Below are 27,331 nucleotides of genomic sequence, written 5' to 3' on the forward strand. Positions count from 1 at the left end.
AGAGCAAGATTCAGTTTTGAAATTAGATACATGACAAACATCAATGAAAGCTGTTTTTCCTCTCTGTACGTTTTCGTGACCCAGAGACTTCCTGATTTAGTACTAACCTTTCACATTTGATGGTACAAATATCCTCAATTCAATTTGCTCCCAACTGATGATACATCAAACACAATTACTGCAGTTTCCAAAAGCAAAAGACAATGCCTGCCAGAGGCCCTACACATTATCATTCAATTTTATCTTTACTTTGGGCAAAACTACAACCTAAAGACCACAGCTGTGATTAAATTACACCAGTTAAATGACTTTAAGAACCACCTTTCTTCATTTTTATCCCAATTATGGGCCTCAGCAGAATTAGGAACATGGACATTTACTGGTTTCATTACCGTTGGCAGCAAAATAACCTAAATGCAGCTGTTTGTCTGTATTGGCCATCCAACATTCATCTCTCCTGCTGACCTAATTCATAATAACTAAACAAAACCCTAAGTTGAAGTTCTGATGCTGCAATGCAAAAAAAAAAATTACTAATATAATCTCTTGAAATGTATTATTGTGCTATTTTACTCAGACTAAGATATTCTAACGTATTTTCTTGTCAAGAGCAGTTTTAGAAATAGTATTCAGTTTTGGGATGTTATTTACCTTAGAACATAAAAAGAAACTATTGAGGGTTTTATATTTACAAAACTGTTTCACTCCTTATGTAAAAAGCACTATGAGATGTACTTCTACATGTTAAATTAAGAGTCTCTCCTCTTACTGTCTCAAGTCATATCTGCATATCTTCAGAAATCAGCTGAAACAAAAATGCAAGGTTGTAGAAATTACATCTTTTGCTAGAATAATTTTGGGAAGGAAGGAAAGAAGACTTCTGAAGCCTGGTTATTTGAGGGTATTACTTCACAAGCCAATTTTAATCTTTGTTTCACCTCCTGTTTGCCAATACCTAGAGATTTGTGTGACATTCCCATAGGACAGAAGTCGTTACAGTGGAATCCCTGTTTCTAAGAGCCCGTTCAGTGATCCAAGGGTCTGGTGTCAGAGAACAGCCCCACGTCTTATTAAAGCTCCATTAAACTTGAAGATGAAAAACAACATGTCAATACTGCTGTCGTTCACCAGAGTTTCTGTGAGCATACAAGAATTCCTACTTCATGCAAAGGAAACTGTACTAAGTGGTGTACCTTTGTCTTTGTGCAGAATGTGTAACCACAATGAGCCCTCTGAAGTGAGCTCCAGGCAACGATCACATGCCCCCCAAATAAGATAGTGTACCTGATTCTGGGAAGCACAGATTTCATCTCTGATATGTCTACTAAAATGGAAACAACTTCTGAAGAGACCAGGAAAATATTATTTTCTGTAGAGTAAAAATCAACTACTACAGAATGATACAGCAGGATTTCACAATCTATATACCCAGTAATTAAGCGTGGCAATTTTCTGCAGCCATAATTGTTAGGACTACTCCTTCTTACACAAATTAGGTCATAAGACTAAAAGGAATCTCCCAGATTATATATTGTTTTCATTATGAAAACTGCCATAGACTGATGTATTTTTTAGGACCAGTTGGCTCACCCTGGAATATTCTAAAATCCACCATTTTGCTCATGATAGAAAAAAAGATTAATGACATTGATATCTCCTCTGCATCAAGAGAGCATTAAAAAAAAAAAGAGGTTAAAATCAACTCAGATAAAGGAAATCTGAATTAAGGGCAAAACAAGTAGCTCTGTCAAAAGTTCAAGACTATGGCTCTGCTGCTCTCTCATTCCTTCAATGGACAACACAAAAGGAAGGGAACTTCTCATGCCTGAAGGGGATAGCCCTGGACCACCAGCTACCTTTATTCCAATACTACCACAAAACAGCAGCATTCTTCATGGTGGCCAACCAACTCATCATGAATTGGACACCTCAGGCCTTTGAACCTGTGCAAGTGCCTTGTGTACACTGTCAGCATAAAAGAAAAGGCCTGGAGGTTTGACAGCAAAATACTGATACTTATTGAATTTAAGGGGCAAATACAACTTGTTTTTTTAAAATGAGTGTAAATTCTAGGGCATTCGCTTGATCTTATTTAAGATAATCCTGCCCTGATTGTTATTATTTTATTTTTATTTTACTTTTCTCATTACTTCATAACACTGAATCAAGCATGGAAATTCATAGTATTGAACTGAGGCAGAAAGTGACTTAAGGAGTAACAGGTGACAACTCAGCTCCCACTGCAGTACAGTAAGCACTTGTTTTTCTCTTGCTTGTACTAGAAATACAGTAAAACACCTCAAAGATCACTTTCCCATGAAATGTACAGGATATAGTATTCCCACATACTTTCCCCCCTTGGTACACACTTTACCATGGCTTCTCATACAAGAACAATACTTTAAAACAAGCGGGAAGTGCTACTTACTTTAATGTTATGGACACCATTCCTCTTCCCGACGTGCTGTTCAATGGCCTGAACGCAGGAATGGCACGTCATTCCCTCCACGCCGATGACTATGGATCTTGCCTCCATTGTGAAATTCTACTCAAGCCTTCTCATTTCTGTTGGCCAAAAAAGAATTAGGACTTTTTTTCCCCCTTCAAATAATTTCAAAGATAAAAATCAAAACAATATGCAGGAATTTAACAGATGATGTACTCTAGTAGATACCAAAACCTGATCAAAATCTGATGCTGAGCACAACTGAACAGGAAGGAGGCACTTAGCTACTTGCTCCTGTATATCCTCAAAGAGAAGATTATTCATAATTCACTTTGTATTACAATCAAGATCCTTTAATCACATGCAGCAAGCTGTGACTCAGTGGTGTGTGACCCAACTGCTGGGAGAAGCAACCAAGGAGGAGACACCAGCCCTTGGAACGTCAGAACGATCGAGGAGGGCACGGAAAGCACAGTGACAGACGCCTGCTGTGTTTGTCCACATCTGTATCTCTTCGTTATCACCCTGTGCTAGTGAGAACAAGGAATGCTGGAATTGGTCCTAGGGAGTAAATCCAACTTTTTCCAAATCTCATTCAGGAAAGTCTAATTTCTGCTCCTCTGCAGATTATCATGCTTATTCTATCTTGTAAAAACAAGCACAGAAAAATGACTAAATCTAAATGAAATTAATCTGCAGAAATAATGGCTGCTGCAAATGAGTTTGTTTGTCCAATGCATAAATTAAGTAACAGAGAAGGAAGGAGGACAAAGAAGAGATTAAGATTTTTTCCATCTTTGAAAATTTGCATTATTTTTTCCATTGCATGGGAGGTTTATGACTAGGAAAATAATCAGTCAGCTGCTTAGTGTTTGGCTGCAGTGAAAGCAATACCAAATTCTGATGACTAACCTAACAGCCAAAGTTGAACACGCACTTAACTGGTTTATTACCCTGCGGACTTGTCTGGGAAACTAGATTACCCTAAGTACGAGCAGCATTTAATAAAATTAATTTGCTCTCTCCCTGGTGGCATTTCACGACTGCTCCCTGCTACAGAAGGTCTGAAAGTTTCTGGTTTTGCTCTAAGACACTAGAAAACCATACATGAATACTGCAATGTTTCATTGTAGAACCAGGTTGACCTCACTGATGCTTAAAACCTCAAAAACTAAATGCTGAAGCTTTATCAAGAAGACAGCACAACCCTCTGAATTACAGCGAATTTTCCAACAGGTGAAATATGTTTGTTTCTTTTTTTCTTTAAATGCATTCTACGCAAAGTGCCAGGAACACATTGCAAAATTGTCAGCCACCACGTGGGAAAACTTAACCATAATTACTAGGTCATAAAAAAAATTAATTATGTAAACATTGTAAAAGATAGTCTGAGCACTTGATTTTTTCCCCCTAATGCATCCCCTAAAACTCTCAAACGACCAGGTAAGGGACCTGAACTCCAGTATGACCCCTCATGTCCTGTTGGGCAACAGGAGCTTTGCTCAAGAACTATACAGTAAAGCACGAGAAAATAGGAATTAGCGTACATTAATCAGAGAATCATTAAGGTTGAAAAAGCCCTCCAAGATCATCTGGTCCAACCATCCCCTTACCACCACCATCACCCACTAGACCATGTCCCTTAGCACCACGTCCAACCTGGTAAGAGCAGCTAGCAGGCAGGAATGTTTGGCAAGCACAAAGAAAACCTCGCAGTCACAGGACTCTGCGCACCTCGGTGAGCTGCTTTATAATTGAAGTACCTGCTCTGGACACATCCTACAACACTAACACTCCACCCTTCCAGCCACAGCACGGGGAAGCCGGGAAGCACAAGGGCTGCACGTGGAACTGGAGACCGGGGCCAGCTGGGGATGAGCGTCCCAAAGCTGCTTCCCACTGCAGCCCTGCCTCCGGACACACGCGTGGAGCGCAGGGGACACGCTCCACACACGGTGGTCCTGCTGCCAAGAGCACCCAGAGAGCTCTCAGGCAACGAGAGACTTGATTAATGCTAAAATGGGTCCAAAGCATCATATTAACACTTGCACTGATGGTGCTAAGCGGGTTCTGCTGCCTCAGAAGGTAAAACAGCGACAGCAAGTTACTGCATTAGAGGCATCCCATCATGTCATAGTCAGCAGAAAGCAGTAACTCATGCTACGAAAAGCACTAATGGGATATCCCTACCCAAGGAGGTGGTACAGATCTCACTTCTCACCTAACTTACCGGAGCTGGATTCTTAGCAACACAGGAATATTTATCCATAATTATTTACACACCTACAGAAATGCAGCAGGGTCACACAGCACACAAGGGAGCTGGGAATCGGGAGAGCAGTGTGGTTTAAGAGCTTCAAGTGACCAGCCCTTTCTCAGGCTCATCTGCATACTCTGAGACACAAGATATTTTTTAAAAAGACTGTAAAGCTAACTAAAAGACGTGCTTTCATTTCATCACATGGCCCTCACTGACACTTCAGCTCTTCCACAAGGAAGGTTCAGTCCACAGTGCAAACAAGGGCGTAATTGTAATTCCAGGCAGTAATGAATCTTCCCAAAAGGCTAAAGTACAGGTAAAGTGTCCAGAAGTACTTGACTTGCAGGGTGTTCTGTGAGCACAGCAACCAGAGAACTGAGACACCCCAGTCTATCATCTGCCACAGATGTGACATGTTACATACAGTCAGTTCCATCAGTTTTTACACAGCCTCATGTTTTCTCGTTGAAAAGACAGCAAGTGGAAAGGGAAATAAAGAGTCCTTCTGCCTCCCTGGCCTCATCTAACCAAATAAATTTTGAAACATGACTTCAAATATGATGGATGGTATTTATGGAAGTGAAAGAAAATAATTTGATTGTGGTAATTCAGGACCTGAATAAGCATGTTAGGCCCATAAAGCATGTTAAAATCCTACTAAGTCAATAAAATTTCATATGCATGTTTTGTATAGACACAATCTTTCCTCTAAAATAAAACACAATCTGCTTGCGTTTGAATTTAAATAATAAATCAAAACCAACCGAGCTTCATTCCCTTCACTGCCCCAGGGAGGGTTTTCTGCGTGTTTGGTTGGGCTTTTTTAAGTCTGCTCTCCCAGGACCAATGATCAGGGCCTCATGGCATTAAGCACTGCATAAACATGGCAGAGAAAACCCTCTCCTGGAGGGAACCGTGACTCAAACACGCACAAGGCTTAAAGGCTTAAGAGGAAAATCATTTTTCCCCCCTCAAGACCCCAAAGTGCTAGGACTGAATCCAAAACTTCCGTCACAGAATTTATCTACTGGATCAAACTCCCTCTCTTCTTTTTGTTCTCCAGCTTTTCATTAAGAAACACTACTGGAGCTACAAGACATATGCGTAAGCTCTCTACTGGGGGGAAAAAAAGGCATATCAGACAAACAGGGATTTTGATTTGCTTTGTTGCAAGTACAAAAATCCCCAGGACAATAACAAGTTAAATTGACAAGCTAACACATTCTTCCATGTGCTAGTATTCCACTTGGTTATATTCATTTCTAATATTCTATCTCCCCTTTGAGTGCTTCCTGTAGAAATACTTTGGCTGAAACTTAAAAGAAGTATTTTTGTCACGATTCCCTCCTTCTGACAACATTAACTCAAGATAAATTCACAACTAAACAGCCTGAAAACTTTGCTACGCCATTAAGTTATGGCTATCTGCAGACAAGCAACATAAATATTGACAATATAAACCTCCTTCTCAAATGCGTTAATATTTACCAAGTCAACAAGAAAATGGATGCAGAAGTCAAACGATCTCGTGACAGCATGCAGCACTCTGTGTGAGCTACAGCAGTACGGTGAACACAGAACTTCCCATTTCCTTACTCTTGCTACTGTGTGTGTGTATGTATATATATCTGTATATATATACATACACACACACACACTCACTCAAAAGAAATTCAACGTAGAAGGGACAATTATGGTTCTGGTAGCTCGTAGCTGAAACAACCAACAAATCAAAAGCTTTCTAAAAAGCCTTCTAGGTGACTATATCTATCTTATATGCTGATATTGAAGATCCTCATAACTACCCGACAGCAAGGCAGACGGCATCCCCAAGGAACCATCGATGAGGGCAAAACCAACAAAAAAGTTAGCAGCATCTATTGGCTGCTCTAGGAGGTGGCCTATGACCTCCTACATCCCCGCAATGTAAAAATGACTTGCTTTCTACCCAAAACAGCGCCTCTCTCTCCCCAAGACCTCTCCATACTGCACAAACTTGTCTCTCCTAGAGGACGTCCTGTACAACTTGCACCTTCGCTGGGGACCCCTGGCTGATCCCAGCTCTGTGGCACAGATCAACTTCCATGCGGGACTCCATCCAGTATTTGTTTGCTCCCACTCCTTGTGGACCATCTCTTCTGTTATCATTTTTCTTAATTACTCCTTTTTGAAGTCAGTTTTATACCCCCCCCCCCCCCACACACACACACACACTTCTGGGACTGGTTTGATGCTCTTGGTACCAGGAGTCTTACAAAACATATGTACATAATCTGTCATCGGTATAGTGTTGTTAATTTTGTAATCCCTAAGCGTATTCATTGTCACAGAACTGGTAAGCTAGTTGAACCTACAAAGCCAATCTGTATTTGTAGGTATTATATCGCTGAACTTTTACTACCCCTAATTGCCTTTCTACTACCTCTAATTGCTGCTGCTATTAATTAGTCTTATATTCTTAATATCTACTACACATCTATTTGCATCCTGGTAATATCTGTAATTGCTTATTATCTGTCCATATATTCACCTTACTGATCATTGTATTTGCTAGTGCTGATTGGTGCTAATCTGTAATAAGCAGAAACCTTGAGAAAATAAACCTTCTGTGCCTTTCTGCATCACAAAATCCTCTAAGCCCGCTTCTGAGATCCCTGCAGACCCACAGGCCAGATAACCCTTTCGGTCGTGACAGTCACAGACACGTTTTTGGGGTGAGATGCTAAGTCATAGATCACCCCTGGTTTAGAGAGAAGTGACAGCTGTATTCTAGACCAGGACATTGCTCCACCTGTAGAGCATCTTGACCACCAGTTAGGGATTTGGCAGTGCAGACAAGCAGCACAAAGACCCCTTTGCACACGCTTAGTCTAACAGCTACATATTCAGAACACAAGAAAACACAAGGCTTCAACTACTGCTCTTCTGGAATACCATCTGAAGTTCATCTCAGCCTTGGCTTTGAACACACTTTGTGAAAGCATCTGTCAGCTTACTGTATTCTCTAGTGCACTATTTACAGCTTAACACCTTTAGAAACTCCCCTTTTAGCTGTTTTAATCCTTTCAGTACTCTTTCACCTGTGTTTTGCAGTACACAAACCAATAGTACTTCCTTGCACGTGTATTAACACCATCAATGAAGCAGCAGAGCCCTAGAAATAATCGGGCTCTGCAGTAGCACAGAACCAAGCACCGTACGTTACCCTGGAGCTGCAGCACCCAGCGACAGAACAGGCGGTGCACAAGGATAGCTAAAACCGAAAGGATCTTTGGAAATGGACCTAAGCGCTTGCAGGGACAATTTGAGTCTTAATGCTGGGGTTGCCTGTGTTAAAATCCAAGCATTCCACTTTCTTCAAGAAAGTCATTTAGTGTTTTTATTAAGTGAAAGAGGCAACAGAAACAATTTCTATTTTTAATAACAACTTCTTCCAAGGGAAAGGAAAATTAAACAGTGATTAGACACAGGGCAACTGAGAAACTCGGATTCACATCAACGAATCATTTGCTTGGACGTGCTGACAGCAGTCTTTGTAAGTAAAGCATCTCGAAGCACAGTAAGTCTAGGTAAAGTCAAAGTTGTCAGTCACAACATCATGCTACCAAAAAAAAGGTAAGTGGTACAGCTACCGCACTGGTAAAACCCCAGACTCTCATCTTATACCCCCAAAAATGCTTAAGAGCTTCTAGTATCTGAGCTAACCCAGGCATTTCAGTCTAACATTGCACTCACCATGCACCACAAGCATGCTTCACGTCTCTTCTAGGATCAGTACGGATACATAACAGAAATACTGTGTGCTTCGCCAAGTGTACAACCTTAGTTTTCACCAAAGTTTTCCATACATATTTTGAATTTATAGCTGCTGCTGGAAGATGTCAGCAAAAGCTAGGTAAAGACAAACAAATGCCAGCAACAGAATCTGTTAAATTTAACTTAGGACTGTACTAAATTTCCAAATGGCTAAGTCCTACTTTATAGCTTTCTTTTTGACAGCAAAAAGAAAGATTCCTAATTACATTTAGCAGAAGACAGGTACCCATCCCTAAAGGTCTCCAAAAACATGAAAAAAAAGAACAAAGGACAGCATAAAGAGACAAAGGTTTATGACCCTGCCGAGCTTATGAAAATACTGGTTACAGGTGGTATGGTCTGATAGACAAGAATGGGGTTCTGCTACTTTCACAGGCAAATAGTCACTTTTGAAAGTATGGCCATATATGCGATGCTTTATCAGAGGGGAAACTGCACGCCTGTAATAAACATCCCGCACAGACAGCGACGTGAGGCTCTAAGCAGGTTGCAATTTGTGCTGCTCAAGACTTTAGCAACTCCTGCTGCATCAGCAGACTATGGAAATTGCCCTGAGGAACTTTTTTTCTATACAAGACAGATGAAAAAAAGACAAACAGAGCATAAATTAAAAAACATTCCATTAGGTTCTAACGAGAATTTTATAATACTTGAGACAAACTCTTTGCAAATCCTTTCACTTCTTCCTGTCCTTCCACTAACTCTTCAGAGCAGATTTCCAGAGAACATACGAATTCCCCTGGAAGAATTGTAACAAGCATTAGGAAGAAAATATAATTTTGCCCCCCTCATTGTACGAGGTCAGCTGAGGCTCCTCATTCCTGTCTCAAAAACGCAAGAAGAATGCGGAACACACCGTGCAAGCGAAAGTAAGAATAAAACCAGTAAATGACACGTTATGCTGGCTTTTACGCTCCCTGCTCACCACCTGGGAATGAAGAAAGGTCCATGTCTTTTCTCCAGAGGTAAATACAACCTATTTCTGAACTTCTAACTGAATAGTGGTGGTGCTTAGAGCACATCTTCATGCACACGCTTAACTTGTACGGTATTTATTGGTCTATTTACACCCACAGACACAACGCAGCAAGCAGTCAGGTACACTTTAGCAGCTGTAGGAAATATTTTCAAACATTACAGCCTTGCACTGACAGGATTTAGGTGGCACTTCCAGAAGGCAACGCAGAGGGGCTGTGGGTAAGCTGCGCTCGCTTTACCTCAGCGGTATTTCACTCCAAAGCGCCACAGGCGACGCTCTGCCCTCCCCTGGGCTATTTACATAGCGTTTTTAATGGCAAAAAACGGGGAAAACAGCGGAAAAACCGTCGCTGGGCACACAGCGCCGACGTGACAAGGCACAACACCCGGCTGCGCGCCTCCGCTTAGAAAAGGGAAAAATAGAGAAAAAAGGGAGCGGGGAAGAAATCCTGAAGGCCGCGGGGGCTCCGAGGACGCGGTTACTCACGGTTCGGGGCCAGCCGCCTCCCGCCTCAGCGCCCTCACGGAGAACGGCGGAGCCGCCCCTCCCCCTCCCACCGCCTCCTGAGGTGCGGGCGCGCTCCGCCCGTCCCCGCTCGGGGCCGCGCCTGGCGCTCCGCCCCGCCCCGCCCCTCCCACCCGCGTCACGCGACGGGAGAGGCGCCGCTGTCACGTGCCTGCCTCCTGCTTGGGGGGTTGTGGTGCTGAGCGCGCGCTGCGTGAAGCGAGTGAGGAGGGGAAGTAACGTCTGCGCCGCGCCGCCTCACGGCCGCTGAGCGGTAGCTTAAACTCCAGGAAAACGACACCGAACGCAAAGGGAAGCCCGGAGAGCCACACAGGTTTCTAGGTATGTTTATTAGAGCAGGAATGCCACGGTACAGGTGGTACTCGGGGAACAAATGCCGTCAGGATTTCAGTGAAAGCTCGGACCGGTTCGTTACGAGCAGGGGCTGTCACTCCCTCCATTCTTTTGGAGTGATTCTGCCAACAGGCGACAAGCCCCACTCGATTCCAGCTTGTGTAAACACCTGCAGGAGGACGAAAATCCAGACTATTAACTCTGAAAGCAAAGAAACGTTCTGATACAGGGCTATTTCTGTTGTTTTCCATTTAGGTTTCTTGTATCAGAACACCTCATTCACCTTTCAGTAAAGCAAGTGGAATATATTTATATTGAGCATTACTTAAATAGTTCAGTTTCCTATTTCAAAATATCTAGCTATGTAACCAAGAATCCGGGATGTCAAACCGCATCACTAAAATGGATTTCTTGCACATAATCCATACTGTACTTTCACCATAACCTACAAGTTCTGCTAAAAATTCTGCCTGAATAGCTTAGACAACCAACGTAACAAACACTTGTTTCTACTACATTCGAAAGATCATTGAATTGCGTGATATTGAAATTTGTGTAAGAATTCAAAATCAAAAGATGAAATAGTAAAACTTTCACATCACATTACTACTCACTCAAAAAAAAAACCTCCAAAATTCTGATCACTTATGATATTTGTAACAAGTAAGCACTTCTGAAAATAGCTTGCAAGTTTACAGCTACATCACAACCCTATGGTGAAAAAAAGACTTACATAACCCCAGACAGTAGCAAAAACTGCAGCTCCACCAAGCAGTACCAGGTTTCCATACTTGTCATGGAAGTTTGGCTCATGTTTGTGATGAGCTTGCCTTACTGCAGTATGCTGAACACGGCGAGCTAAGGAAAATTAAATTAAAAATACATGCGTCAACTAAAATATGCATACAAACCATTCACAATCATTGTCTCCCACCAACAGAAAGGCAAAAAAAAACCAAGGAAATAAAATAATCTTTAGAGCTTTGCAATGATTGTAACGTATGGGATGTACAGAAACTCTTGCATTTCATTTCAGCTCTCCCAGTTTCTCTCTAGAAAGGTATTCCTGAAGTCTGCTTCTGGTAATAAATCCTTTAAGTTAGCTTTTTCGTTTACGTTTTCTCTAGACCCTCAATGCAGAAGTTCAACTACAGTTTTGACTATTTCTTTAAGGGCATAATTTTAGTACTTAGACGTTTATTTCCAGTATATATGTTTGAGATTTATGTTTATATTTTTAGTACATGTACCTCATATAAGCATTTTCAGGATGAATCCCACCATCAAACGAAGTGTCAGAAATGGTAACACCTTTCTCATTCTCTTTAAGATTTTTGAAGGGAGGTGGAGAAGGAAGTAGAAATACCTGGGGGCCTTTGCGTGATGTAAATAACAGAGGATTAAATACAAGAGAATCTCTCCATGTGACAGGACGGGTGGATGTAAGTGTACAATATAAAAGGCACTCCTATTTAGGAGAAGACAGACTTAAGCATCAAACCACCAGGTTAAAAGAAGTGAGCCCACACAAGCACAAGTTTTTTTTTTTTTTTTAACTGACAAAAGAATCTTAAACATAGAGAAACACACCTAAGCACATTTGTTTGGACTGAGCACATCATACATACTGATGAACCAGGCCCACATTTAAGGGGACTGGGTGTAACACTAGTGATTCCACCACTGAAGAGGTTACTTAGCCCTTGAGTTTAAGCATTTAGCACTGACAGTACTTTGCTACCTCACTATGCAGATTACAAGACCTTTATGTGCCTTTAGTTATTATTAAGGAGGAAAAACAGCGAGAAAGGGAACCCAAGGTCAGCTCTAGTAAACAACCGCGAGGTAGAAAAGAGAGGAAGAAAGGAACAAAATAAAAGCAGCAGAGGACAAAGGGCTGACAGCTGCCTGTAGCCCCTCACCTGCCCTCAGGAACCTTCCCTCAGGGAAGAGCAAGCCCGGGGACAGCTCAGGACCACCCCTGACAGGGACAGCAGGAAACAACAGAGACCCCTGAGGAACCGGCCGTCCCCAAGCGCTGCTACACCCCAGAGAGCCGCCCCCTGCTTACCGGCGAGGCTCAGAGCGGCCCTAGCCACGGGGAACATAGTGCTGGGGAGCGCGGCCGGCTGGACGCCGCTACCCTTGGTGAGCCCTGAAAAACAAAATGGCCGCGCCGGAAGTGCCGCTACTGCGCAGCGCCGCCGAGCGGAGCACGCTGGGTAATGTAGTTCTCCCCGTGTGGCATGGGGAGGCGGAGGAAAAGTTCCTCCTGGCTGTCACGGAGCCGCAGCGCTGAGAGCGCTGTAGCCACGACAGAGGTTCTTTTTCTCCGCTGCACGGATTCAGAAACGCTTTTTCAAGAAAAGACAGAGGAAACAGCATTGGTAGTGAGCAGGCGCAGCCGTGACGAAAGGACTAAGTGGCTCGGCGCGGCGCGGGTTGTCGCAGTGTCAGGATGGCCGAGTGGTCTAAGGCGCCAGACTCAAGGCATCCCGCCTTCCCGCGACGCTGGGTATTCTGGTCTCCGTATGGAGGCGTGGGTTCGAATCCCACTTCTGACACCACTTTTTAATTTTTTTTTTCGGTCTAACTCCACAAATTTAAATCCCTGGAAGACCTAAAAAGCTAAGGGGGAAGGTTTTTAGCGGGAAAAAAAAAAAAAAAAGGATTTGGCTCGCTGCGCCAGAGCGGCGTTCTGTCACACAGACGCCCCCGGGCACACACACACACAAAGAGCGTGGATACGGGAGGCGTTTGAGACCCCACCGACCGTTTTGCCAAGTGACTTAATAATTTTACCCCCTATTTTTCACACACTAACCAGCGACGTGCGTGCGGTTATAAAATTAAACAAGAGCTGCGGAAGCCCTAAAGCTCCTCGTGGTTTTATTCTGCGTTTCTTTTGTGGGGTTTTTGAGGGAGAGGTGCACAGTTATGGGCGGAACACAAACCCCACACCAGGCAGCCCAACCACACTGTAGCAGGACGAGGCTTTGTGGTGTTTAACGAAGGAGACGTGGGGGCTGACGGCAGCCTCACGACAAGACACAGCGATACCCTTGAGGAGGCGCCTCCGCCATGTCGCGACGCGCTCCCTCCCCTCAGCGCTCCTCGCCCGCCCGCCCGCCAATCACACGCCTCCAGTTTGCTTCCTTCCCATTGGCCAACAGCAGCCCTACTGACAGCGGCCTCAGCGAATCGAAACCCGGCAACTAGACACGGGCAGGCACTGTAGCCAATAGGAAGCGGCCGGGCGGGGCCGAACCGCCGGTGGGAGCGAGGGGCAGCGATGGCGGCACTGGCGGTGCTGGCGCTGCTGCTGCTGGTGGCCTGCGGAGGGCCGCGCGCGGCGGGGCAGAAGCGGAAGGAGGTGAGGGGCAGGGGAGCCCTGAGGGGTTCAGGATATACTGAGGGCTTTAGGTAGCTTTTTCTGGTCGTAGTCACGAAGATACCACTTATTTCTCCATGCTTCCTTCTTAGAGTTTAAAGGTTTCCTGTATGTATGTATATGTTTCAAGCCAGTGATGGGTAGTTGGTTATTTACCAAAACGTGTTTGTTCCTGAGAGTGCTCACAAGAAGTACAAATGTAGCTTGTGGTAAATGCTTAGCTTCTGTTAATTATGTTTCTTGTATGACATTATAACACTCCTTGCTTTTTTTTTTCTTTTAAAGGAGAACGTATTGTGCACTCATGAGTTCTGCAAGCATGTACAGAATTATTTTTTTTTCTTCTATCTATCCTGAAAATTAAATGTTGAGCTCCTTTCCGTAGTGCTTCCAGCACTAGTACTTGCTCCACTTCTTGAGTTTTGAAATCTCCCCTAAGTGGGATGCTTCATATCAAATAAACACTAACAAGACTAGGTTTGGGGTGCTTTGTGTGGCTAAAATAAATCTTATCGTTAGCACTGTGAGAAAATACTTCTGAGCTGACAGCCACATCAGTGTTTGAAGTAAATGAACATCATTAATTTGATTGTCAGGAGGCTCTGTGAATGCCTTTGAGACTTTTTATGAAGCATCCCATCATGCGGTCGTTATTCTTAATGAATAGCGTGCAGCAGTTTGTTACAGCAAAAATACAGACCTTCAAGTCTGTGCTGTAAGAGATTGGAGGAAATAAAACACACCAAAACCTCAACAATATTTCTCTGGCTTTGTTTTCAGATGGTATTATCAGAAAAAGTGAACCAGCTGATGGAGTGGGCTAGTAAAAGATCTGTAATTCGAATGAACGGAGACAAGTTTCGACGCTTTGTGAAGGCACCACCCAGAAATTACTCTGTGATTGTGATGTTCACTGCTCTTCAGCCTCACAGACAATGTGTCGTGTGCAAGTATGGGCTTAATTCATAATCTTGAACTTGAAAGTCATTATATGCTTTGTAGGACATTAAATGTAACAAGAGGGTAAAGCTTTCATGCGCACAGGAGGAAGATACTAACGCCCATTATAGGAGGGTTATCTTTGAAGTTGTTGGTGGGAATATGTGTGATATGTATGTGGGAAAACAGCATAGTCCTTAATTATTTATTCTCCTCTTAAAATAATTGATGTTATGCAGAGAAAATACTCTTGTTGGTAGGCTTCTGGAGAGAGGGTGGAAACTCAGCTTTCCTGGCGTGAGCTGCTGAGGAAATGTTTGCAGAATTACTGCTGGCCTTGCAGTCTAAAAGTTGCTGTTAATTAATGTTGATTGATGTTTGTTTACACTGATAATATGCTGGATCCTTAAATATATTAAGGCCTTCATGTATTAATCTGGGGGTGACAAGGTTCAAATAGATATTAGAAGATAACTTTTTAACATACTAATTAGTTTGCTATCCTCTGACACAGAAAAGTGGGTGTGCTTGTGTTTGTTTCAGTGCTCCAAGGTTTAGCAAATTGTGATCTACTGGATTGCATGTCTGTTTTCCATGGTTAGCACTGCTTCTTGTTATGGACACAACAAAACTTGCACTTTATATTTACATTAAAAAAAGTCCATATGCTTTGATTGTTAGATGAATACCTGACCTCAATTTTTCTTCTGTTAAACATGAGAAAATAAACGTGGAGGAGTGGGTGAGATGCTCCTGTTAAGGGGGTGGATGGCTACAGGTCTTAAAACTGTTCTGTAATTTGTGTTTTGAGCTCACACATGATAGAGCCTCTCACTTTGTGTGTTTTTACAGGCAGGCTGATGAGGAATACCAGATTCTGGCAAACTCCTGGCGATACTCCAGTGCATTTACCAATAAGATTTTTTTTGCTATGGTTGATTTTGATGAAGGCTCAGATGTGTTTCAGATGGTAAAGTTCTTTTTTTTTTTAATCTCTTAATATTATTTTTAGCTCATGCGTTGGAGGGTAAAACTATACAAAAACCATACAAACCATACAAAATGTATTACAATGACTAAAGCTGTATAGTATCACAGTGACTAAATTGAAAAGTTAAAAGCTACCACTGTGATACAGAAGAAGATTGAAGAGCAGAGGGCAGCAGCATTTTGGCAGTAGTATTAACAGCACTGACAAATGTGGAATAGGTGTAAGGAGTGTATTAGCTTATCTGACTTTTCTCTGGGTCTGTCTCCTGTAATAACTTGCAGTGTCATTTTTGATAGAATTGCTCAAAATACAGAAAGAAGTAAGATAGAAAACACTGAACTCCTTAGGACTGGATATAAAAGTTTTGGATAACTAGGGGGTGGTCGATTAGGCTTTCAGAACTGTAGGCTTCTTTTGCTCTTCTACTAAGACTATATAACAAGATTAAAAAAAAACAACAATTTTTAGAACAACAATTGCAAACGTGCATGGAATGATAGAATTAATAATTAATCACCGTTTTGCAAATTGTAACTTTTCTTTTAAGGAGATGCTTGCCTCAGTATTTAAAAGTTACCTAATTGAGGTGATGGTCCTTTGTTAAATGGAAGTTTTAGAAAGGAGACATGGAATTTTTTAACATTCTTGTTAGATTTTTTTCCCAGAATGAATTAGTTTTTGATGGAACTCTAAGCTATGGCCTTCACATATTATTGTATGTGTTCTTATTTTGTAGGTTCCTCCCCAAATAGTAGTATTTATAGAAGAAACAGATTAAAATAAAAACTGAAATGCTATGGGCAAAACAGTGTTGGGGATGTATCTTCGTTAGGAAAAGATGATGGAACTTCATTTTAAAAACAACTATTTCTGTTTTTTTACTCTTGTCTCCTACTAACTGGATTGGATCTTTTGAAATGGTAGCTACAGATCTGAGTACTAATGAAGAAATGTCGATCACTTTAGAAAGTATGCTCAATTTAAAAAAAAAAAAAAAGTAATCTCTTGTTTTCCCCAAAGGCATCCAGGACACCTAGTGGTAGAGATCAAAAAAGTTGTTTCTGATGCTTAAGAGAGGAAACGGCATGGAACATACGAGGGAACTTACAGGAGCTTATTGATTACTGTCTTAGATCAGATTCTTGCCTGTTCTGTTTTTATGAGGTCTGGAAGTGCGAGTTACTGTGTGCTGTATAGTTTTTTAAAGTCATTGTGAAATATGTTAATTGAATAGTTGTTCTTCCTGATTGACTTGGTGACTGTTGCACCATGCAGATGAAATGGAAGCGTGTTGTGAAGTAGACCTTTCATGGTGCTGTGTCTTCTGTGAATTTTCTAAATACAGCTAAACATGAATTCTGCTCCAACCTTCATTAATTTTCCTGCTAAAGGGAAGCCTAAACGGGGTGACACGTACGAACTTCAGGTGCGCGGCTTTGCAGCTGAGCAGCTTGCTCGTTGGGTGGCTGACAGGACTGATGTCAATGTAAGTGTGTGTAGTTATATATGTATACTAAGACTTTACCCACCAACAGCTCTGCAGCACTCACTTACTACATGTTCTGGCTACAAAATACCCAAAATATGAAGTAATTGTATTTTGTTTATAAGTCTACTCTTAGATACTCCAAATGGCTTTTGTCTATATAATCTTCTATCCCTGTAAGCGTGCGAGGCCAGGTTGGATGGGGCTTTGGGCAGCTTGGTCTGGTGGAAGTTGTCACTGCCTGTGGCAAGGATGTTGGAACTAGGTGGTCTTTAAGGTCCCTTCCAACCTCTGTGATTCTGTGATGCTACATCTTAAATCTTCCTTACCCCATATTCCAATATTTTGTGTAATTCTCTGTTTAATAACATGGTAAAACTCATCTCCTTCCTTCCTCCCTTTTCTTCTCCTGTTAAAGGAAAACAGTCTTTCGAGTAGTAGGTAAGGTAATGGTGCATAAACCAGTAAAGGGAGAAGAAGCTTTACCTACTTCTTTAGTCAGAATTATTATACACAAAGTTGTGGGGATGTTCTTTGTGTTTATATTTTTTCCACTCTAATGTGTTTTTTGTTTGGAGTAAGGATATAATATATAATGCTGTTGAGGTAAAATAATGGATCTTCTTTGTGTAGATTCGTGTGATAAGGCCACCAAACTACGCTGGACCGTTGATGTTAGGACTGCTGCTGGCTGTCATTGGAGGCCTTGTGTATTTGCGTGGAAGCAATCTGGATTTTCTGTACAACAAAACTGGCTGGGCATTTGCTGCTTTGGTGAGTAATTCTAGCTCTTGTCTGCCTGTTGTCTTACGAGTTTCATAGCAATTCAAATCTTTCAAAGCTATTGTATTTAAAGAAGCTTAAACATGCTAGAAGAAAATGAGGTACATTTAGCTTCTCTTTTTAGTAGTCTGATACTATAATTTGATCTCAGTGTTTTCAGCTCAGTTAATGCTTGATTACCTGCTTTTATTACTAGTGAAAGATAGGATGATGCTTAGCTTAAGTACTTCTTCCTATGAAAGGAAAAGGAAATTGGGTGGAAAAAAATCCTTATGGATTATTGTTTCTTTTTTCATTTTCAGTGTTTTGTATTAGCAATGACGTCAGGCCAGATGTGGAACCACATTAGAGGGCCACCCTATGCTCATAAGAATCCCCATACAGGACAAGTGGTAAGTCTCTTTTTATCTACTTTTCTGCATTTTTATTATATTCCTACTGATTAAATTCGATACTAAAAGAGGCAGGTCAGAAAGAAGCCAAGAATAGAATCTGCACTCTTACTCAATGAGACTAACCTGTCCTGCCGTGAGCAAGGCAACTTAGCTTCAGATTTGCTTCAGAGAGGATCTGCCTTCTCATAAAATATACTCATGAGAGAGGGGTTTTGTAGGTAATTTGCAGCTCAAGTTACTTTGCTACTAAGCAATCACAGAATACCAATCTTAATCCAAAATCGAATAATCTGTTGTGCCATTGCTGTATGATAATGGTTATCTCCAATTCCATCTTGAGAGGAAGGTGATGGCTACAATTTTTAGTTCAGTGATTGATTAATTCTGTAAGACTGGTGTTATTAGTTCTGTGATGTTTGAAGGGTAAGGACAAACACTGTCCAGGGTTTTTTTTTTAGCTATATTGCTTTCTGTGTTCAGCAATAATGAGTTTGAGAGCCAGATTAAGAATAAGCAATTCTTAATCAGACTGGAAATATGATGATTAATTTACTATCTAGCAATATGCTCCGCTTCATGTTGGAAACAGCTTGAAGTGCTTTCCATGCAGTAAAGCATTAGTCATCATATGGATGGTACTCTGCAGAAAACAGGACATCCTGGTTCGGAAGTGTTGCCTTGGAATATATTTTTGCTGTTTTAATAGCCAGAGAGTTCGGGGACTTTTTGTGGAGATTTTGATTATTCTAGTGATTGCAGAAAGCTAAGAAGATACTTAAATAATGCTTTGGGGTAAAGAGGATAGCATACAGAGTCACCAAAACTGTTTGCTAACAAGATGTTTGGGATAGGGGTTTCCCCCCTGCTTCAGAACCTAAGGTAAGCATTTATTTCATCTTTCCTGTTTTTCTCTATCTTCCCCCAAAGTATAAAGGTGTATATATATTTAACAAAAAAGTAGTAGGTTTTGGAAGCAGGATGATGAGAATGCTTTTTCTTAGTTTCTGAAGGTAGGTTATTTTAAGTGAGTTGATCTCTTCCATCTCTTACCATTCCTGTTTGTTTTCATGTTTTCTTTGCAGCATTTATTTACCTGTGATACTGCTCTACCCTGTCTTGAATATAATATATATATAGTACCTCTAGTGCTGAAAAGAAATCATTCTAAATTACTAAATGCAAAATAAAGGTGTCTGTTAGGTCTTACATGCTCAACAGTGCTATTGTTGAACTTGGCGATTTCATATATTTCATGGTCTTCTCTAGCTCATACACCTGTGTAACGACTTCATATAAAACACCTTGCTTTGAGATTCTCAAGGTAAACTAATGTCTACTGATCTTAGACTCATAAAATCTTGTTATTGGGGAAAAATCAGTTTTAGCATGTCTTGATACACGCTGCCCTGCACATAATACAGAAGGAGATGCACTGTAAGAGTAGTCTGTATGTGCCAAGAGCATTGCATCTCTCGAGGTACACATAGTGTATTGGCTCTTCTTGTGCAGTTTACTAGGAATTAATTTAGTGAGATGGCCTTTCATGCCTGGTTAGGTGGGTCAGGCCCTCTGTATTCTTCCACTAAAAGTCAATCTGCTTATGAAATGTGTTTTCCTACTTGGATATTACATTGCAGTCTTAGTGAAGTAGAGCTTCCCGTAAGGGATTGAACAACAGTAGTCTTCAACTTTCACAAATTTTAAACTTTCTGTTAACTCAAGTCAGTTGGTAGACTTGTAACGAAGAAGAAACAAACCTGTCTGAGCCAGCTTAAAGTAGAAGTTCTCATCTTTGAAATGTTTTCTTGGAAGCATTTCTCCATTTTGTTTTGTATTACTACTTCTGTTTACCTTATTCCTAACCCTTTTTGATCTTAATACAAAGGCTGAAGAGTAAAGCTTCAAGGATGTTGGTAGTGGTGTTCCTTTTACTGTGATGCCATGAAAAAGATTTCAAATGTTGGGCACTGGAGCCAAGTGAGTAGGGTTCATGTGCAAGTTGAAGAGACTGTCCCAAAACTGAGAAGTGATGTATGTAGAGTAAGGATCCAAGTCAGGGTATGGCTCAGACTTGGAAGGCAGTGGGTGCTTTGGGCATTAATGTGGTGTTTTGCCCTGTCAAACAGGCAATCTGGATCATGAAGGTTGTAGCTGCACTTCTGTTATTATAATCTGTATGGTACTTTGGGCTGTTTACACGCAATAGGAGAAGGATTTCTGATGCTGCTGCAAAATAAATTGGTGCACAACCAATAATGTAAATTGGTATACAACAGATTCACACTACAACTTCTTTTCTGTCTCGTGAAAGAGACACTGCAAAACCCAGTTCCCAGCTCAATAGCTGTTGTTAATTGTTTCAAAGTTGACTCCAGTCTTTCTAAAATTCAATTGCTCTTTGTCTCTTACAGAGCTATATCCATGGAAGCAGCCAAGCCCAATTTGTTGCAGAAACGCACATTGTTCTTCTGTTTAGTATCCTTCTTCCTGAGATGCAAGTTGGTGGTGACAATTTTTCTGTTAGCTTATGTTGCTGCCTCTTTTATGAGAGCATTTTGTCAAGGCTCATATCTGTCACCTAATGCTGAGCAGAAGCTTGTAGAGCCTTTCTGTGTTGACAGCTATGCCTTTCTAATGACAGTGATCTTTAAGCTGAATAGAAAAACATTTACTGCTTTCTCTCTAACTTCTGCCTTGCTCAGTGACCGAACTGGATAACATTAAAAATGTGGATCCTAGTGGCATTGTAAGGTTCTTCAGGATAGTCCCTGTTCTTTTCTACATGTCTTGTCTCTTCAGTCTCACTAAACTCTTGCTTTAGTGTTGAATTCTTTCCTTTGTTACTGGTGTTTCTTCTTTAATTTCTTTGCTTACCTTCTCTGTTTTTAATTTTAGCTCTTTTTGATGCTAACAAGTCAGGATTTTTTCATGCTGGTATTAAGCCATCAAGAGAGGCAAGCAGAATCTTGCTGGCTGAGTTTTTTTCATTTCTCATTTGTATAAAAGTGTTTCTTTTGAGTGTCGGTAGTACTTTGAAATCATCTGTACCTAGAGTCATCTCTGAATCAAGCCCTTCTTCCTTGTCTTGTCACCTGTATCAGCCTGTGCCTTATTTTATCTTTCTTCTATTTAATCCTGTTTTTTGGCCTTGTGGCTCCAGTGTCCCAAATTGTCTACATTTTATGGTACACAAGCATACATATCTGCTGATTTACTACAGACACATCAACCGGCTTCTCACTTAAACTGTCTCATTTCAAAACTTCTTTCAAAGTACCTGTCCTCTTCAGTGCTCTGCTGTGGTTAACGAGTTCCTTCTGTTGCAAGAGCAAGGTTCTTTAACTGAGTGACTTCAGCTGCTTTCTTCCTTTTCTCTTAGATCTTAATATCTAAATTTTAGCAAGAGATGTGTTTTTGTTGTTTTTTCTTTTTAATTCATCAATATAAAGTAAGCAATTGATGTTTAAGTACACTGGTGTGTGCGGGGGGAAGTTTTCAACTCTGTATTCTTTATCAAAGATTTTTTTTGTTGTTAGTACTGGAAAACTCCATTTAGAAGGGGACTTAAGTTTCTTTTAATTGAAGAATTAGAAAAGACTGAAATATTTCTATTTGAAAGTCACCACATTAGATCAAATATTGCATGCATTTTATTTATTCTATTAGCTGAGTAAAGATAGCAGAAGATATATCACTATCTTCTGGTTTGTACTTGAAACTTTCTGTCTGTTTTCTCTTAGATGTTGTCAGTTATTGAGTAACTTTCAACTTGCTTCTTCCCCCCGACCTGTTGTTGTCCAGAAAGCCGTTAATTTTTCCAGTGAGTGTTAATTTCCCAGGTATGGGGTGGGAGTTAACATAGGAAAGGAGGAGTGAGTGTGTTGTATTAAGGCTGGTGTATTTTGTTGATTTAGCCTTAAACAGTGTCCGTAGATGGTGGTGTTACTTTAGGAATGGTTCTCCTCCATGAAGCTGCTACTTCTGACCTGGATGTGGGGAAAAGAAAAAGTGAGTACTAATACTTGTCTTTCTGTCAAGAGTTGTTAGATTCCATAAAGATTTTTGATATGATATTTAATAAAAATGCCTTTACACTTTGGGGTTTTTATTGTGAATATCAGCTGATTTTTTTTGATTATTCTTTATATTTTCCTGTTAGTTTCCAGCAAACAATGTTATTCGGGGTCCTTCAACCTTGCAGTTGTCAGAACAGGAATTATTTCCAGTTTGGAGTACATGGATCTATCTTTTTCCTTTTCCACTGTTATTAATTAGGGGTATGTAGTCCGAAAGTGCAGGCAGGTCCCACACGAGTTGTATATCTGAGGCTCAAGAACTCTTTTTTCTTCTGCTGCTGTTTGCAGCAGCAGCAGTAGTTTGTGTTCTTCTCATATTTCATTGGTACACTTGGACTTCTGGTGGGAGAGAAGTGAAACACTGCTGCTTTACTCCAGGAATGTGTACCATAGCATGCATGTGTGCATATACTTTCCACCTTCAAGTACAAGTGAATCCTTGGTTATTTCACCAGCATTTGGAGCTACTCAGCAGAATTCAAAGCAGTCTGGGGAGAAAGGAAGGTGTAAAGATGCCTCACGCCATTTTGTTAGTAAGGGAGGGAAGAAGGGACTGATTTTTTTCTCTTAAACTGGTGGTATAAAATTGACTTACAGTAGGAATTTAAAAGAAAATTAATGTTGATATATTTCATAGAATCATTCAGGTTGGAAAAGACCTCTAAGATCATCTAGTTCAGCCTTTTAGACTAGTATTCAAATCCACCACTAAATCATGCTAAGTTGTACATCTATGTGTTTCTTGAAAACCTCCAGGGATGGTGACTCGACCTCTTCCCTATTCTATTCTAATGCCCTACAAGCCTTTAAGTAAAGAAATTCCTCCTAATATCCAACATAAACCTCCCCTGGTGTAACTTGAGGCCATTTCCCTGTGTCTTTATCACTTGGTGCTTGGGAGAAGAGCCCAATCCCCACCTCGCTGCAACCTCCTTTTAGGTAATTGTAAAGTACAGTAAGGTCTTCCCTGAGCCTTCTCTTCTCCAAGCTAAACAGCCCTAGTTCCATCAGCTGCTCCTCATAAGACTTTTTTTCTAAACCCTTCACCAGCTTCATTGTCCTTTGGACATGCTCCAGCGCCTTGATGTCCTTCTTGTAGTGAGGAACTCCAAACAGAACACAGTATTTGAGGTGCAGCCTCACCAGAGCCCAGTACAGAGGGAAAATCGCTTCCCTAGTCCTGCTGGCCACTCTATTTCTGATACAAGCCAGGACTGTTGGCCTTCTGACTTCTTCTAAGGGATTATAATAAAGGTTTCATCTGACCAAACTTGTAAATAGTGCAGAAAGCTTTTAAAAAACCCAGTCGCCATGGTGTTTTTGGAGAGAGCTATCACTGCCATAATCTTACCCTGCGTCTCTTGCAGTCATGTGTATAGCTGGTATTGGCTTGGTGGTGTTGTTCTTCAGTTGGCTGCTCTCCGTCTTCAGATCAAAATACCACGGATACCCGTACAGGTACAGCTTTGCTGCTGCTTTGGTTGTTGTTCTCGTGTGCATTGCAGTGCAGCTATACATCACTGCAGTCTGCTTTGTAGAGAATGGAGAAAATAAAAATACTGGCATAAAGATTGAGGAAAAAAATAATAGAAGTTTTTACCTGGATTTATGAATGAATCTATTCCTGTGGGCTGGTATTTCCTTGTCTGGTAATGTTAATGTAAGTCAGAAGGGAGAAAAGCAAAGCACTTTTTCTTTTCCTGACATCTAGTTTGGTGGGAAATACTCTTTAAAAAATGCTCCACTTGCTTCTCAAAGAGTAGCAATGTTGGCTGATACTATGACCAGAAACGCAGTGTTTGGTGGATAACACTGTTTTCAGTCTGGCCAGAGCCAGGATTGCAGTACATTCCTTTTCATGCCATTATGTGTTACAAAATATTTCTATTCTCATGCTGATATTTAAAGCTGCCTATATTCCAGGACTGCTTCTACAAGGAGTCTAGCACTCTTCATTGAGTGGTTTGTTTATTTATTGATAGGTGCAGGTGTCTTGGGTGTTTTTACCAGGTTTAGTTTTTTTTGAAGGAATCAGTACATTTGAGGGGCAAGCTTCTAACCATCTCAGCTTCTGCCAAGAGTTTAATGTGTCTGGAAAGCTGATCCTAGTTTCCAGAGGCAAACATGGTCCTGTTTCTCGGAGAAGTTGTCATGACAGGTTACCTTGCGAGTATATGCAGAGAGCATCGGTGGGTTCATGTGACTTTGTAATAACACAAGGACATGGAAGATGTATTTTCACAAGATTTCTACTTATTACAGATTAATGCCAATCATCACGAGCAATCTCATCTGGATTAGATTCAAGCAGTGAGGTTCAGGCAGAAGGCCGGTTGCTAAAATCAAAATCATTCTCCTCACTATTTATTTTCAGTTTCAGTATTTCTTCAGTGATCTTGCTTTTTGAGACTGGGAGTGTACGTTTTGGCTGTAGCCGTGGTGAAGCCAGAGGTCTGAAGTTAGTTTATAATTCCTGAAATTATTGGCTGTTATCATAACTGTGAGGTTCAAGGGCGGCTGCTCTAACTCACTGTGAAGCGTCTCGTGCTCTTGTCTAACAGCCCTTAGCAAAGTGCATACGGTTGCAGTGTGTGATGCCAGCCCAATATTTTCATGCCAATACTGAAATTCTGCTCAAAAAGCCTTTTGTACTTCTCGATGTTCTTCTGTTGACTCCTCAAAAGCATCCATGATGTGTATTAAGGAATCCTATGAATCCACTGTTGCAATCTCTTTATATGCACAGGCTGGGTAACTGCTTAGGCAGAAGTCAGATCATTTGCATTTGTGAATATCTCATTAATAAAATGTGTTAGTCACTAGGACATCTGTAAGACCAGAAGAGAGCTGAGTTTCTTCCTTGTTGAATAACTGATTGGCCTTTATTCTGTTCTATGCTGTGGTCTTACATACTACTTCTAAGTTTGTAGAAGGCACAATGTGGTTGCTCTGGCTTTAGAGGTACTAGAAGGCTTGCTTTTAAGTGGTTTTCTTCTCCACAGCTATTTATATCTTAGCTGCAGCAGGCCCAGTTTCTCGTTCTGATTTTCTAGGTATATGTGAAAGCTAAATAGAATGTTGTACAACTTTTTCTTATGAAATTAATAAGCATTCTTTTTTTTCCCTGCAGTTTCCTAATGAGTTAAAGGATTCCAGAATGTAACATCAGAAAGGCGGTGGCTCTGAAATTGTGTGGGATGGAACGGAAGAGCTCAATATGTATGGTTCATGCTACCTCTCTTTACACTGAATGAGATAGTTAAACACTGAACCAAAGACAACGTGTAGTGCCTTAAATAAAACAAGCAATGTGCTCTGAAGGACAGAGTATTAAGAATGCAATCTCTCTCATAAGCTTTACATTTTCTGAAACAACTTTGAATCTAACGAAGTTCAGAACTTTGTGTTTAGAACTAGTATGTTTCCTTAGACTAACCAGAAACAGTACTTTGAATTCAGTTGGATAATCTGTTTTCCATGGTTTTGTTCCCCTCAAATACTTACTACTTATTCACACGTAACAGGTGATGGTAGCTTTTCTGTCATGCCTTTTCATGGTTGATGAAACCTCCTCACGTACCTGCATATCTCTTCCTTCTGTCTGTGTGTGACCCTCTGAGCATACTTCAGATTCCGTTACGGTATGTGCGTGTCCTAGAGCTGCATCTGAATGTTGAGAAGAGCACTGAACTGCTGTATGTCGCAAGAGATCGCTTCACAGACGAAGGAAGAATTCTTCATGTAGAAATGACTCATTAAAACTTAAATTAACATTTCACAGGGTGTTCTACTAATGAGTTTTATAGTTGATATTCAGGACTGGGAAAAAAAAAAACTAGGTGCATTTATTTGTCTTCCCCCCACTAAATTACGAAAATATGATAAACTCTGCTGTTCTTGATTTGATTGAAGTCCCTACTTGTTATAGAGCAATTTTTTTAATTATTAATTGAAAACTTTCTTTGCCAAATACTGAAACTACATCAATTAGCTTGTAAGCACTGGCTTAGAGCTGAAAAAATATTCACATAGCAATCCACGCTTCCTCCCCCCCCCCCCAAAAAAAAAAAAAAAAACTGAAAAGCTGATTACAAAGTTAACTGATTATCTGTCATGTGAATTACAGGTTGCTAACTGGCTTTAAAGTTACTGCTCAAACCACCTGGTGTCAGATTTTGGTCACTATTTAAGCTCTCACGTTCTCTGTTTTCTCCAAGTTTTGTTTCAGCCTTATGTACTTGGGAGGATGTGGGACTGGGCAGAGCTATCCAATTCCAGGATAAATATTGTTACTCCAGAAAAGATTTGTTAGCCTTACAGTTGAACGGATGTGCTTTTTGCGCTCTCATCTCACAAAGGTGCTTCGTCTTAAGGATTCTCGAATAGAAGACCTTGTGCCTCAGCCCCCACTGTTGTGTAATTCAGCATCTGTACTACAGGAAATCTGTGGCCTATTTCAGTAGTACTCCCTCTTGTAGACTGTGGTGGCCTTGGAGGTTTCTAGTCAGAGGAAAATGTCTTCTGCTTCTGCCTCTCTCCTGTCTCAAGGGGTTATAGGATTTGGCCACTTTAGATTTAAGCTCAAAAAGGACTATATTGTTCAAAGTAGAATGTTTTTCTTATGCAATTTTGCTAAATTAACACGGAGCTCAAGTGCCTTAACTTTGCTAATTTAGTTGTTTGACACGTCAACTTGTTGGTGAGATACATTTTTTTGATGCCATACAGAATGCGAAGTCCTAGTGGAATGGATAAAATGTGTGCTTGGCTGGATTTTGGACAACTTTCAATAAATTTTTTTAATCTAATTGATGCTCCTCTGTCTATTTAATTTCATCATAAAACAAAAAACAGCATCCATTTTCTTCTACTGTTGCTTTGATGTATTAATAAGTGTTTGTATATAGTAAA

The 27,331-nt window shown here is 40.9% G+C and overlaps 3 protein-coding genes and 1 non-coding gene across 5 annotated transcripts in view; 2 read left to right on the forward strand and 2 right to left on the reverse strand.

Moving 5' to 3' along the window:
• ATP7A (ATPase copper transporting alpha) overlaps positions 1 to 10,113 on the reverse strand; it is a 28,936-nt gene extending 18,823 nt beyond the window's left edge. The window contains exons 1-2 of the mRNA XM_035541818.2: positions 9,988 to 10,113; positions 2,429 to 2,565 (exon numbers count right to left, since the gene is read on the reverse strand). Coding sequence (XP_035397711.1) covers positions 2,429 to 2,536 — 108 coding nt within the window. The 5' untranslated portion in view covers positions 2,537 to 2,565; positions 9,988 to 10,113. The remainder of the gene's footprint in view (positions 1 to 2,428; positions 2,566 to 9,987) is intronic.
• A 223-nt stretch (positions 10,114 to 10,336) lies between these two features.
• Positions 10,337 to 12,575, reverse strand: LOC118245534 (cytochrome c oxidase subunit 7B, mitochondrial). Its single transcript, XM_035541817.2, has 3 exons — positions 12,431 to 12,575; positions 11,093 to 11,217; positions 10,337 to 10,528 (listed from the first exon to the last, which is right to left on the reverse strand). The coding sequence occupies exons 1-3, from the start codon at positions 12,465 to 12,467 to the stop codon at positions 10,454 to 10,456; spliced, it is 237 nt and encodes a 78-aa protein (XP_035397710.1). The 5' UTR covers positions 12,468 to 12,575; the 3' UTR covers positions 10,337 to 10,453.
• A 236-nt stretch (positions 12,576 to 12,811) lies between these two features.
• Positions 12,812 to 12,923, forward strand: TRNAL-CAA (transfer RNA leucine (anticodon CAA)). The gene is made up of 2 exons: positions 12,812 to 12,849; positions 12,878 to 12,923. It is a non-coding gene; the product is annotated as a tRNA-Leu (tRNA).
• Positions 12,924 to 13,608: 685 nt separating this feature from the next.
• Positions 13,609 to 27,228, forward strand: MAGT1 (magnesium transporter 1). Of its 2 annotated transcripts, XM_035541816.2 has the most exons (10): positions 13,609 to 13,732; positions 14,531 to 14,700; positions 15,542 to 15,659; positions 17,026 to 17,166; positions 17,800 to 17,940; positions 18,252 to 18,341; positions 20,756 to 20,819; positions 22,278 to 22,352; positions 23,788 to 23,878; positions 25,551 to 27,228. In XM_035541816.2, exons 1-10 carry the CDS (start codon positions 13,652 to 13,654, stop codon positions 25,564 to 25,566), a joined length of 987 nt encoding a protein of 328 aa, XP_035397709.1. In that variant the 5' UTR covers positions 13,609 to 13,651; the 3' UTR covers positions 25,567 to 27,228. The 2 variants fall into 2 exon arrangements, with proteins under 2 accessions (XP_035397709.1, XP_050569386.1); XM_050713429.1 differs by lacking the exons at positions 22,278 to 22,352; positions 23,788 to 23,878; positions 25,551 to 27,228 and adding an exon at positions 22,085 to 22,120 and having other exon boundaries at positions 20,756 to 20,842.
• The last annotated feature ends 103 nt before the right edge of the window (positions 27,229 to 27,331 follow it).

This window comes from Cygnus atratus, chromosome 13 (assembly GCF_013377495.2).
Source record: "Cygnus atratus isolate AKBS03 ecotype Queensland, Australia chromosome 13, CAtr_DNAZoo_HiC_assembly, whole genome shotgun sequence".
Classification (NCBI taxonomy): domain Eukaryota; kingdom Metazoa; phylum Chordata; class Aves; order Anseriformes; family Anatidae; genus Cygnus; species Cygnus atratus.